Raw genomic sequence first — 14,476 nt, 5'->3', positions numbered from 1 at the left:
TTATCATTTGGTAAGTTTATTTTAAGTACTGAAATAAATTTTAAAAACGAATGTTAATTTGGTACAAATTACAGGAATTCCCGATACCAAGTGGTAGAAAATTTTTCTTCCACGACATATTTTCCCCTAGTCGAAGCCGAGTTTACTCGTGAGGGTACCTACATAGTTGTTAAAGACATATTCCGTCCTACCGCGATAATTTCTGACTCGTTAAAATCTTGTGAACATATTCTTTTAACGCAGAAATATGTAGGCTTTTATATGATATTCATAATTGTACACTTAATTAGAGATTCTTATAAGCAAATATTTCTTATAGTTATTCATATTAGGAGAAATATCCTGTATATGTATTAGTTGAAAATAATTCATACGTTCTCATCAAGAATTTTAACCGTAAGAATTCGATGAGCACTATATATTCAACAGAAATGAACGTGTGATAAATACTTTGAAATATTGTTTTTTATATTTACGATTTGCAATAAAACTTTTATCCACGTGTGATATTTTTGCTATGTTTTACTACTTTTTGTTATTGTTACACAAAGCTACAATTATTCTGAATAATTAACTTTACAATACTAACTTTAACCGTATAAAAAATGCAATGTTTAATGTAACATTAATCACAGTGAAATACAGTATATAAACTGAAGTAGAAAATTATTTAGAAGTGATTCTTCCTTATTTGGATACCAAATAACGGTATTTTTGGTAAGATATTTTTAAGATGAGTGTGATAAAGTCATTTCAATTATTTATTATTTCAAGTATTATTTTTTTACTTTGAATAAGTACTACTCGTGTCGGCTTCACTGTAATAATGTAAATTCGTTGACGTAGTACACTGGATTACACTGTACACGTGGCGTTTACAATTTGTAAACGCAATCTATTGCACTACAATTGCGTGCGATTATTTTCGAAGCGAAATATACATTTTGCGCCGCATATTTAGCGTTATTATACATCTACAGTGCACCGTTATTCGCGACTGTATACTTACTACGCTTGAATTCTCTAATCGTGCGGTAAGCCAGGTCACGAAGTCTAGCTAGCGAGCTAGAAAGAATTTGCTTCAAGAAAACTGATAGAATAAGTCTTAAATGATGTTTTGGTTCCTACTGCAGTAATCATTTTAATGGAAATTTTGGGTCTTATGTGATTTTTAACGAAGATTGCGATATTGCAACCAGAGATCGGTGTCACGAATTTGTATAATATTCTAAAATCGGATTATTCTCGTTAAAATCTGTTGTTTTGTTTAGGCTCCACTGAGTTGTAAATGTTGCTAACATGCGAGATTATTAAAATAAATTTTAAAACATTTTCCGAATGTGTGACGTGTATACTGATTAATCGTGGCATATAATAGTGTCGCTTGATAACACGACAGAGTGTTATTTCATTTAATTCGTAACTTTCTACACTAACAAGCATGCACTTTCAGTATGGATGTAGCGACGGAATTACTGATAACTGTTGGTGTTATAAATAACGGGAAATTAATAACGAAACAGAATTTATAGTTACATTCGTAAATGCGATTTAAGGGGTCATGCTCAGTCAGAAATTTTCAGAAAATCGATTTTTCACTTTCTACATTTTCTTTAAGTACAACATCTCGAGAATATTCTATGCAAGTTTCAAGGTAATCCAATTAAAAATGACAAAGTTACAGGTGTTAAAAAATGAACATTTTATATAAGTGTAAGTTTGACTTGAAACTTTAAACGCGTTTTTCTCGAAACTACATTTCTCACATCTATGATCAATATTTCTCGAAAACTACTGTGTCGATTTACATGAAATCTTTTGCGCCTTACTTCGAATCAGAAAAGCTTGTCCTTGAACGAAGGATTTTTTTTTCGTTCCATAGTTTTTTTTAATTGACCAAAAACGAGTAATTTTTAGGTGAAAGTCGCACTTTTTCAGGAAAATGTCCACCATTTTGTTCCCAATCAATATTTCGAAAAACCCCACGTTCAAGGACAAGATTGGTTCTTCCATTACATAAATCTTACTGAATTTTTAATTTCAGATGAACCGTTACGAAGTTACAGTGATCACGGTAGACCACTTTTTGTGAAGAGACACCCGGGAGATCGCTCACCATTTATTTACTAATAAATATTTTGAAATGAAAAAATTACCTTATAATCTAGAAACTGCAATCTTTAGAACACATGCACATTTTTTGTAAAAGGTCTTATAGTTTTTGAGAAAAAAATTCCCAAAGAACCCTCTTTTTTCGGCCTCCGGACTGAGTATGACCCCTTAAGAATGTAGGTTAGTCTTCGTAAAAGTGGTAACGTAATATAAAATATATAAAATTACAAGTTTCACCTATTACAAGGAACAAATATATAGCACTTAATCGATGCCAATCATGAATCCTAGTAAGGAAACTTTCATTTAGATTTCGCTCCTATAAAACACTTCAAACGGAGACCAAGATCCGACTCGATCGGTAATAGTCCTAGTCCTAGTTGAAAGAACAAAGAGAAACAAGACAAGTATTCCCAGACGAAGTTAAAAGAATCGTGTCCTCAACGTTCAGCAAAAAACGGAAAAGACAAAACTGTACGGAAAATACAATGTAACGGAGAAAGCAGAGAAAAAAAAAAGGTGAAAAAGGGGGATTGTCGGTGTCGATGGCTATCTTTCGGATCGACGATCTCAGAAACAATAACGATCCTTGTGCCTGTTGGTGGCGGTTGAGGTTTTAGGTCCGGGGCGATGACAGGAGGAAAGAGACAGAGATCTCTGTTAGAGGGCACCAGGAGGATCGGGAAGAAGGATGGATGCCGCCTCGGGTCCTCCAGCCCAGGAACGCCTCCTTCCAGTATTAAATGCCGTATTAATGCCGGCTACGACCGCCTGCTTCCACGACCGCAACGGCGTACGCGTTCTCGAAACTGTTTTTTCCCTTCGACTCCCGTCCTTTTCCTCTCTTCCTTCTCATCGCTATTCCTTTTCGTTTCAGTCCTACCACTCGGAGATTCCTCCTTTACCGTCTTAGAATTTATCTCTTTATCGAGAATCGCCGTAGGTACACCTCGTAGTCCGCGATGAATCGGTTTTATTGGGGCCGAGAGCTGTTGGAGGAGGAATTTCCGCCGGATCTTGATTCGAGAACCTCCGGTGATTCTTATATTTCGTTGCGGGAGAGATATTTAGCTATCGGTTACCGACTATTTTTCTTGCTTTACGAAAGGAAGCTGCTACTGCCCACCCCAATAGTATCTCGATCAACGATTCCAGCGGTACAGGGCTGAACAATTCCAACTTTTCAAATCGAACGGAATATCCACCAATCTCTCGGACCTTATTGAATTTAGATTATTCAACTGTGCTGAATGAAATGGAATTTATGTGTGTGTGGAAGGACATATATCAGTAGCAATCTTTTCTTTCAGAGAGTGATTTGCGTGGTGTTCAGTTTCCGTACCAATTTCACGCTTTTTTGTTTTAGTATCCTTGGAAGAATTCACAGAAAAGATGAAAGAAATTATGATTCCTGCGCTTGGACCTCATCGACGGCTTTACACACAGGTTTTCGCGATTTTTTAAGGTGTTGTGATAAACCCCCTGCACGGAAGAGCTATTCTTGGAAAAGTCGTTTTGCATACCTACTCGAAAATCGCATCACGAACGAGGGGAGCGTTACGCCAATGAGGCGTGGGTGTAGGCGGCGGGCAGTAACGTATTAAAGGACACGCGAGTTGCCTCAGGGCGCTCACGTACACCCCTGCCCGCCTCGTGCACGCCTCGTGTGCAAGATTAAAAAGCCCCATTCACTGCGATCTTGGGAGAGATAGAGAGACCCCGCGGAAACGTCCACCCCCCACTCCCCCTCCCGTCGTCGATCGAGAGATCGAACAATAGCTTTCAGCGTTTTTCTTGACGAAAAACTGAGTCCGTTATATTAATATGTGTCGCGGCCAGATTCTTCGGATAATTGCAGATTGTTATTTCGTTGTTGTTATTAATTTCGAATTCCTGGTACACCGACGAGCAAACTCGGCTTCCGCTAGGGGAAAAAGCGGCGTAGAAGAAAAGTATTTTACAATTTGGTAAATTTATTCCAGGTAGTGAAATAAATGTTAAATCGAATAATAGTTTGGCATAAATTTCAGAAATTTCTGAGTTCAAATGGTAGAAGGCCCTTTCCCTATGCCACTTTTTTCCCTAGCGGAAGCCGAGTTTGGTCGCGAGTGTACACCCACGAACAAACTCGGCTTTCGCTAGGGGAAAAAGTAACGTAGGGGCCCTTAGGGCCTCCTACTGCTTGATAAATTCATTTGAAATACTGAAATAAATGTTAAACTGAATATTAATTTGGTATAAACTTCAGTAACTCCCAAAACTAGGTGGTTTAACCCTTACATCACTTTTTCCCCTAGTCGTAGCCGAGTTTGCTTGTCAGTGTACACCCACGAGCAAAGTTGGCTTCCACTAGGAGAAAAAAGGGGGGTAAGAGAAAAACCTCCTACCACTTGGTAAATTTATTTCAAGTACTGAAATAAATATTAAATCGAATGTTAATTTGGCATAAATTTCAATAATTCCCGATACCAAATTTTAAGAGGCCCTTCTCCAACGCTACTTTTTCCCCTAGCGGAAGCCGAGTTTGCTCGTGGGTGTACACCGATAAAGAAAATTAGTATTTGCTGAAATAATTGTGTTAATACTTTGTAATATGAAAAAAAAGATTGAACATGGACAGCTTCGTTCACTAACTCATCCACGTTCGCTCGTGAATTTCATGACATTAGTATACAGGGAGTTAGTAAAAATACGGGAGAATTTTATACGGTAGATTCTACATGCCAAACTATGTAGATAAGACGAAAATCAAGAATTACGAAATTGCGTTCGAGGCTTCATTTTCGAGTTGTCTGCTGAAAATACGGACGAAATATGCGACATACGTGTCTGACGCGACGGGTTATTCTACTTAAGATGTGAGCTCTTCAACTGTTTCACGAGTTCATTCATTTCATTTCATTTTATTTCATTCATTAAATTGAAGTAGGCCAGCAATCGAGCCTGTGTGTCAGCTGGAAATCGACTGTGCAAATAGTATAACCAATCGCGCGAAACGTATTTCACGCGTATTTTGCCAGTATTTTTAGCAATTAATAACTCGGAAATGAAGGCTCGAACGAATTTTTGTCATTCTTGATTTTCGTCTTAATTTTGCACGTATAATCCACCCTGTCAAAGTGTCCCATATTTTTATTAACACCCTGTATACAAGATAGTGAAATAAAGTCAATGATACGAAAGTATACGATCAATTAATAAATATTAATGTAAAAATATCAAGCGACAATCGTTCGATTCTGAGTCAAAGTATCCAATGCATCTAAAACCGGATTTTAGTGGAGACGTACTCTGTTAAAATTCGAATTCAGTTCTTTCGAAAACGAAGTGAGTTACAAAGAAATGTATCTTACATTTTCCCCGTAAAAAAGTAGATTGAAAATGTAAGATAAATTTCTTTGTAACTCACTTCGTTTTCGAAAGAACTGAATTTGAATTTTAACAAAGTACCCAGTGCATCTAAAACCGGATTTTAGTGGAGACGTACTCTGTTGAAATTCGAATTCAGTTCTTTCGAAAACGAAGTGAGTTACAAAGAAATTTATCTTACATTTTCAATCTACTTTTTTACGGGGCACCACCACTTTACTGTTTGTACAATTAATTACGAGATAATTTGAATAAAGTGAATAGTATTCTTATGTATTTAGATAATTTTATTCGAGTACCGTTTCAAGAAATAAGTTTGAAGACTCCATTTTCACATACAGAAGAGTTACCAGATGGTAAAATTTTTCAAATTATACTTTTACTGTTTCTTACTTTTCATTGTTTTCGGAGGGCTAGATCTTTAGGAATATTTACTAATTTTCGTACAATGCCTAAAGCAAGAAGTGCCAAACAAGTTATAATTGACAAATGGATAAGTTAAATAGCTAATACAAATTTTATAATGGAAGATGACATTGTTAATTACTAGACGTGTAATAAAAAAGACGTGTGATTTTCAATCACAGTTGACTCATTCGGTAGGCATACTTCCTGTATATTTTTTACATATTTTCTGCATATTTTCTAAAAAATTTCTGCATATTTGTTACATATTTGGATATGTTCTAGCTGCATAGAAATCCGCAGTCTAGTGATCAATTAACAATTTGATCAATTGTTTTTATAATATTATGTAATACACCAGTTTGATGCATTTATTGAATGTTCGCTAAATTCCCGAATATTGCGACGGAAAGCAAGTTGTTATTATGACCATTATGTATCACTATGTTGGGACATTCAGAAAATTCGTAGCGTTTCGACCGCAATATCTTCAAGGCCTGATCATTAGAGAAATAAAAACCCAATTGAATGTGGTGCAGTGACTTAGAAATACATACATTCTCAATGTAACCTCACGAGCAACCTCGGCTTCCTCTGGGGGAAAAAGTTATGTAAGGAAAAAACCTCCTACCACTTGGTATTGGGAATTATTAAAAATAATATTCATACAGATATAGTGACTTACACAATTTTTTCATGTACCTTTAAAATCATAGTTGTAATAATCATAAATTTGTATGCAATTCTTGTTTATGTACACTCACGAGCAAACTCGGCTTCCACTAGGTGAAAAAGCGGCGTAGAAGAAAATTTCTCTACCACGTGGCAAATTTATTACAGGTAGTGAAAGAAATGTTAAATAGAATGTTAAATTTGGCATACATTTCAGTAATTCCAAATACCAAATGGTAGGAGGCCCTTTCCCTACGTTACTTTTTCCCCTAGTGAAAGCAGAGTTTGCTCGCCGGTATACTTAGGTAGGCTATCCTCTGTGCAAGATACTTGTCGTACTTTGTTTTCGGAGCGAAATACAAATAAAAAGATACGAGTGAGCGAAGAATAAATTTCCATTAAGCTATGTTTAACGTGTAAAAAAAGAACTGTACTATCACGACTGGAAAAGTTTACGCCATCTACTCTATTTATTATATTACATATTCAGTTATTCAAATAGATGGATTGTTCTGTATCAGAAATAAATTCGGAAACTGATATGTCAACTAAAAGTAAATAGTAGAGTTTTTTCGTTGTCAATGAAAATGATAGAAATCTCATCTAATTTATGCAACAAACTTATTCATATAAACATATGTAGATCAGATGCAAATTGAAAATTACAGATTACAATGTACTAATCTTTGAAAGGTTACGAAATTTCGGAATGCCATGAATGGAAATCTGTTTGTATTTCTTACCTTTACAAGCTTCTCTCGAATCTCCCATGAGAAAATTCCAGGATTATCCCTCTTCATGTCTTCGATTCTTGCTTCGATTTCAGGGGTGGCTACTCTCGGTTTGCTTCCACCGATGACACCAGGTCTGATCGAGCCGGTCTCTTGATAACGATTCAGTATTTTCGAAACGCAACCGTGAGACACGCGAAGCTGCCGCGAGATAATGCAAGGGCGAACCCCCGCGGCTGCCATTTCCACTATTTTCAGTCGAATATGATTTGGAAGTGGTCGTCCGTTGATGAAGACACCACCAAGCTGATTCATGCGTCCTTGCCCTGACAAAATATTTCATCAACGTTTTATTCATTAATTTAAGAGCCACCGACGTATTCTTTTACATTTCACCGCTTCGAACTTGAGAAATTTATCGGTGGTTTTCTATGTATGATTTATTTTTACATATGTCGACAGTATAGACATAAAGTGACCGAAATAACGATAGGGTCACTATCCGTGTCGTCTGGTTTACTGTGTTTATTTCTGTTTACATTTTCGGAAACGTACTGTGCCGTTTGTTATTGTTCCACAAGAATGTGCCCTACCCACTGTGTAGACGATAGAACAATCATTTTTCTGATACTAAACTTTATTTATGTAAACAGAGATTAAGCAAATTAATAGTTTTTTTAGGTATCTGTGGATCCTAAACATTTCTGTCTGCTAAATTACAGAAACTTTTCGACATAGGTAACTGTGTATCATTCGATCGAACAGAAGAATGTACCGACACATTGTATGTGAGCAATACATATTTGCAACAGGAGAAGGCATTTGTTGGCACTTGCCCTACAAGAAAAAAAATTGGACTCTGCCCCCCCCCCCCGCGCCAGCCTTCCCAGAGTTACAAAATTTTGTTGTATTTAATATTGCAGTAAAACTTGAAACACAACCAACAGCCTCTATTAACAAAACGCATATATTTTCAACGATTCATGACTTTCAAAATAAAATAAAAAGCTCTATATGCGAATGCCAAGAAAAAGACCAAGATCTAAACCACTTAGTTTGACATAGAATTGATCGACAAGTTGTTAGGTATAAAACTGATTGTTCATTAGGTGAAAATCTGATTGCTGGGCCACATATTCAAGCTTATACTTATATATTCAATTACTTAAAACAATATAACAAATCTGTATGAAATGATACGTACCACGTCACCTGTATAATGCGTGATAAATGTAAAGCAAAAATAAACTTCATAAGAAGTCTAAAATGCTATAATAAAAAAAAAAAGAACTAAAGTGTGTCTGGCTACGTACAGCCTTTTTCACTGTTACTGATAACCTGGCGACGCCCATGAACTCTAAATAATAGACCGAAGAATATTAACACTAGAACTACCAACGAGAAATGCATATTTGCTTCGATCGGTGGAAAAACGTGAGAAACCGTTGAAAATTTAGAAATTTAGAAATTGACTAATTTCTTCACCTTCATATCGTAATAAAATGTGCAAAAGATCTGAAAAAATATATTGTCATAACATTTTGATCGTCGTTGTAAGAGTGTATTGAGAAATCATTTTGACTTGCTTGGTAGTTCTAGTGTTAAGTACACTAGAGTAAATGAAATTCATAGGAAAACTACACGCGGTGTTCCTAAATAATTGTTTTATTACAACAAACAGCGCTTTTTACGGGGTAACCAGAAATAATAATCAAAAGTAATTTACAGGCAAAACTAAATTGTTGCATTAGGACTAAAAGGATCACGATGAAGTTTATCACGTTTCAATGATACATTGTTGTTACACTTTCTCATCTTGAAAGGTTTATAGAATTTGTTGCAGTCTGTTGCCCGCATTCTGGTATGAATTATTTAAAAACTATTTGTTAAAATAAGTCCCAAAAAATTCTGTGATAAAGTTTGAATATTGTAGATTATAGTTTCACGGTTAAAAATTAACATTGAAGGTTCCTCATGTTTAAAAACATGCTTGAAAGGAAAAATATTCTACATCTGTCGCTAATAACTAGACATTTTCTAGAACATTTTCTAAAGTAATTTATAAAGACAGGCGCAAATATAGAAATTTATTTTTCCTCTTAAGTATCTTATTGGGTTCAGACTAAAATAGAAAATTCGTTGGATCCGATGAAAGTTTTGTCTTTTATTGTATTTCACAGAGCCTTATGGGCTATAAATGCATAAAATCCGCAGTCTAGTAATAACCTTCACACGAGAAATTGATGCAACATGAAGTAATAATTAAACAACAATATTTCCGAATTACATGTTTGTAGAATATCGTTTCCTTCTGAGATCAGTAGAAATAAATAATAGACAGAAGTCAGGAGATAGAATATTAATAAAGCAAAGGAGATATAATTAAATAAAAATTGTCCTGCAAACTATGCAAGTTTTCCGTCACGATCAAAGAATATTTAATTATGGAAAAAGAGTAGTTCGAGCTGGACGCGCGCGAAAGTAGCATCGTTTAGAGGCAGGAAGGGGAAAAAGTGTGAGCGCAATTGCGGTGATTGGGCTTGAAATTAGCGGCTGAATCCAGGTCCGAGGCGCAAACGTGAAATTAGATAACAGGTCGGTGAAGTTCAGGTAATACCAAAAATGAGACTAACAACCGTAAAATTGAAGAAGTTATGCGCACGGGAGGCCGTTTCCAAGGCTGACGGGTATAATGTCCGATCGTTAGTCGAATCAACCATCCTTCCGTAGGTAGCATTATTTTCTTTGCCATCGTACACCGCAACCCATCGTTATAATTACCGTTTTTATATGCAAAATCTGGTACAAACACGAGCAAATACCGGAAGCATATGATTACGTTAATCGCGTTTTTGGAAAAGTCCATGGAGTATGCACTATATTACGAAACAAGGATTAATTGTACACTGTTACGTGTTCATTCTTCAGTTATCGATACTACTAACAAACAACATCAAATTATTAAAAACTGACAAATGTAACACTCGTAAAAATCGAATACGTACGATATAGCAAAACATTATCTTATCTAACAAGAGAACATAGGTACTGAACTCGCACACGTCGATTTTAATAAACCTTATCTAGGAGATAGTTTTCCAAAAAATACTTGACATCTATTTTTTTTATAGGCCATTGTCCATGTTAAGGGTGTGATAACAACCCCCAAAATTGAGGGATGAAAATATATTTTTTGGAACATCTCCGAGACCAGAGGGAGTAGGGAAAAGTATTTTTTTGTTATTGTGTGTTTTTGAATAGGGAATTTAGTTACATAAGAATGGAGTGTTAATGTTTGGTGTCGTACACTTGACAATCGAATAATTGGACCATATTTTATTGATTGAGTATTAACAGGGCAGAAATATTCAACTTTATAACAGGAACATTGCCAATTTTTTTGGAAAATGTACCATTAAATGTCCGTTCAGTAATGTAAATAATACGTAATAATGGTATCAAATGTAATAATGGCATCATGTAAGAATACGTAATAATGGTATCAACATGACGGTTGCCCTGCACATTATGCACGACAGACGGGGGAAGTTCTACAAGGACAATTTCCGAATCGTTGGATTGATCGTAGCGAAATATTTCCATTGTCGCCTCGTTCACCAGGCCTGTCACCATTGGATTATTTTCTTTAAGGTACATTAAAAGATAAAGTGTATCGTGGACCACCAACAACGACAGAGGATATTCAAGAACGAATTCGTTAATAGTGTACCTACCACACTTGCTTCGAAGATAATTCAAGATGCCACTTTTTCATTAATCAATAGGTTGCATTACTCTATTCGTGTTAACCGACATCATCAAACTTTTGAGACGGAAGAGCTAAACCTGTCCCTTACAATAATTTGAAAATTATTTCAGAGCTATAAATATATTTTTATATATAAGGAAAATTTAATGTAACATTATAACAAGTTCTAATATTAATTATATCTTTATTAAATGAAGAAAAAATCTTAGAAAAATTGCTTTCGTTGATTGTATTTTCATTTTTAATTGTACTTCAGAGTCACGTGTAAGTAGGTACCCAAAGAGCCGCATTTGGCTCGCGAGCCGCAGTTTCCGACCCCTGTACTACACTAACACTTAAAGACACATCTAGACACTTGATAAAGATTAAAATGTTCAACATAAGCAATTTTAGCTCTTACTGCATTTTTATCACCTTATTTATTAGCTACTTCATCACGGAAATCGTGGACGACAGCATCAAAGTAAATAAGAGATATGTTGATAAACATTATCATATAAACGCTGCCGGAACAAACTATCGTTAATATCTCGTTAATTATTAACTTTAAGACATACAATGTTTAACACTCTTTTATTTGGGAATTAATTAGCTTTCAAAGTTGACCTTGTAATAACAAAGTTGACCTTGTAATCTCCTAAATGCCACCACTTATAAAGAAGTCGTGTACATCACGTGATGTCCCTCTTGATACCATGTAACCATTGTACAAATAATTTTTTGTACAACGTATAATTTAGAAATTATTCGAGGTGGTCGAGTTAGGTACCTTGCCCTGTATATCATTAATAAATTGTCGTGTGTTTAGTAAGTCGGTGGTAACTGAACAACTCTAAGAACAGTATATGTGCTCTATTTAATTCATTCTTAAAATTTTCTCATAGGTACAGTTGCTTTTAGTTTACCAAACTACCATTTTCCCGCCTTGAATAACCGTGCACATATACCCAGTATTTGAATAAGCGTATAAATACATATATGTATTTGTAGACGTCACGTTAAAAAACTTTAATATACACTTTTATTTTGTAAACATGAAACAATGCAAGTAAAAATGTCCAATGTATACAACACCAGAGTGATTTAGCCAAGTTTCTACAAAAGCGTACAAAATTTTAAGCGAAATATGGAAACTGGTACCCGAGTACCTACATACCTGCCTACCCAGTTATTGATACAAAGTTTAAATGTTAGAATCAACATGATCAATGAGTTGCTAGTTGAATAAAAATTTACTATCAACTTTGTTGAACCTATAGGAAGAACTTGACGGAACAAACAAAGAAGAATACCTATCTGTATGTAGGTATTACATATTTATAGTGAACCACCGATGAAAACACAAAGTATGGGAAGAGATATACAATCTATTATTGCTAAAAATCTTTGACCAGTTTAGTAATTTCACACGTTGGTTGGTACTAGCTACTTTCCTCAACTGAAACTTTAAATACTTGCTGATTTTTACCAACATAAATATTAGCTTACGATCTGTTCAGTTGTGTTTCTGAAAGTCAAGTTTCTTGTTTTGTGTTAAATAATTGTTGAAGAAATAATTGTTTGTAATATGTATTTTCGAATGGAATCGTATGATTTATCATTTATTGGTATTATATTAGGATCTTCTGTACTGATCTCTATTATGTACAAAAAACTACAGTATATAACAGATTTTTGAAAATTGCAGGTCAACTGTATAGTAATCATTTTGTTAATTTAGTTACCTTTACCCGAAACATTTCGTTTCACCAGATGAAAATTTCACACTTTATACACAAACACACCTTTCCACTAACACCATTGGTTTATTGTAAATAGTTGGGAATTCTTGATTTGAAACGGTACTTATTCCTAACTAAATACTATTCAAAACCGACATTACATTCCATCCACACCAGTGGTCTAATAGTTACTTCTAATTTTCCGCATTTCGCACGCCGATATAAATATTCCGATTTAGTAAAACCGTAAAAACAGTTATTCCGATTTAGAGAATCAATAAGAATTCCTTGCCGTTGTCCGAGTATTTCCCTTAAAACAAACGTTCGGTACCTACGTTTCGCACGTGACAAACATTCGACGATTTTCAAATCCCCATGTCTATTAAAAATTGATTAAAATCCTTTGACACAAACTGTTTCGGAATGTCTCGAGATTCTTATAATTCATTTTTATACCGACATGTCAGTTGAATTTTCACACAGATCGAGTACGAACCTTGAAACGGGTAACCACCGAATATCGGTCTCATGCCGTTGGTGACATCCATCCTGACGATCGTTCGCGTAACTCCGTTCACTGGAAGATCCGTGTGTATTTTTTATCACCACTGTTCGATCTTGACAAAAACACCAACGATCTGTATTCACTAACGTAGAGTATGCGTTGCTACCAGAAGGGCGAACCACGCCGACAACCGATAGTTCGAAAAGCAAAAAAGACGATCACGATGAGACGACGGAGATGGGGACCGAGGTGGACGGATGGGGAACATCAGCTTCGCGAAGAGGGCAGGACACGCGCGCGAAGATAGAAGGGAACGACGAGCGGCGCGCGGAAGGGAAGAAAAAAAGAAAAGGAAGAAAATGAAAGGAAAAACGGGCTCCGGTAGGAAGACCCTTGTATCGTGGTCGGTGCGTCCTGGACTAAGGTACGAAACAAGAAAACGAATAAGCGGGCAGCACGCGTAGCTTTCGCTGCGAGGGGTACCGGTGCAATAACGTGTCAGATTCTGCCACTGGTACCCTCGTGTCCCACCAACTGTGTCGCGAGCAATGGGGGGCTTTCTCTCTTTCTCCGTCGAGCCTGCACGCTTAGAAAAAAAGGAGGGGGGCCGTTCAAGTCCCTGGGACTAACGGGGTATCACTGTGGTCCCACGGTCAGCTACGCCCTGCCATTTGGTTGGCAACCCAATAGCTCGCGGTGGGCGTTCTCTTACGTGGAAACGCCCACGGACCGTAGTTCCACGTTCACTGGACGTTCTCGACTGGTTTCCTTCGTTCTCCCAAGGGCCCGCGGATGTTGTAATGCAACGGACCAGGTGACGGTCTCGTTGCAAAGGACAACTGAAAATCAGTTCGGAGACATGGATGCAGATACGGCAGTGGTTATCGAACGGGTTCAAAGGTGACTGTGGTATAGGACATGTGTGATCTAATGAAAAGGAAATACGTTTCGCAAAGATTGTCTGTAAATAAATAATTAAAGCTTAAGTATATCCATATATGTATGTATATCAGCGTTCATGACTAGCCTCATTCTTGATAGACTGTCTGTAATAGTACAAACACGTTATAAATATGTATACCTACGTACATAAATTGTACACATTTGGGAATAAGTGTAATGAGGACAGTGGACACATGAAGATCAAATTTGTTTTTTTCAAATAGAATCATACATTTCCTAATGCATTAGT

General features: G+C 36.2%; 1 protein-coding gene across 1 annotated transcript in view; it reads right to left on the bottom strand.

Moving 5' to 3' along the window:
• The window catches only part of LOC107193778 (protein gooseberry-neuro-like), a 49,071-nt gene extending 35,744 nt beyond the window's left edge, over positions 1-13,327 (bottom strand). Inside the window, exons 1-2 of the mRNA XM_015583283.1 lie at positions 13,276-13,327; positions 7,302-7,615 (exon numbers count right to left, since the gene is read on the bottom strand). Of these exons, the coding sequence (XP_015438769.1) occupies positions 7,302-7,615; positions 13,276-13,327 (366 nt within the window). The remainder of the gene's footprint in view (positions 1-7,301; positions 7,616-13,275) is intronic.
• Positions 13,328-14,476: the final 1,149 nt, after the last annotated feature.

Source organism: Dufourea novaeangliae, unplaced genomic scaffold (assembly GCF_001272555.1).
Source record: "Dufourea novaeangliae isolate 0120121106 unplaced genomic scaffold, ASM127255v1 scaffold24, whole genome shotgun sequence".
NCBI lineage: Eukaryota > Metazoa > Arthropoda > Insecta > Hymenoptera > Halictidae > Dufourea > Dufourea novaeangliae.
This window is presented reverse-complemented; position numbering and strand designations above follow the sequence as displayed.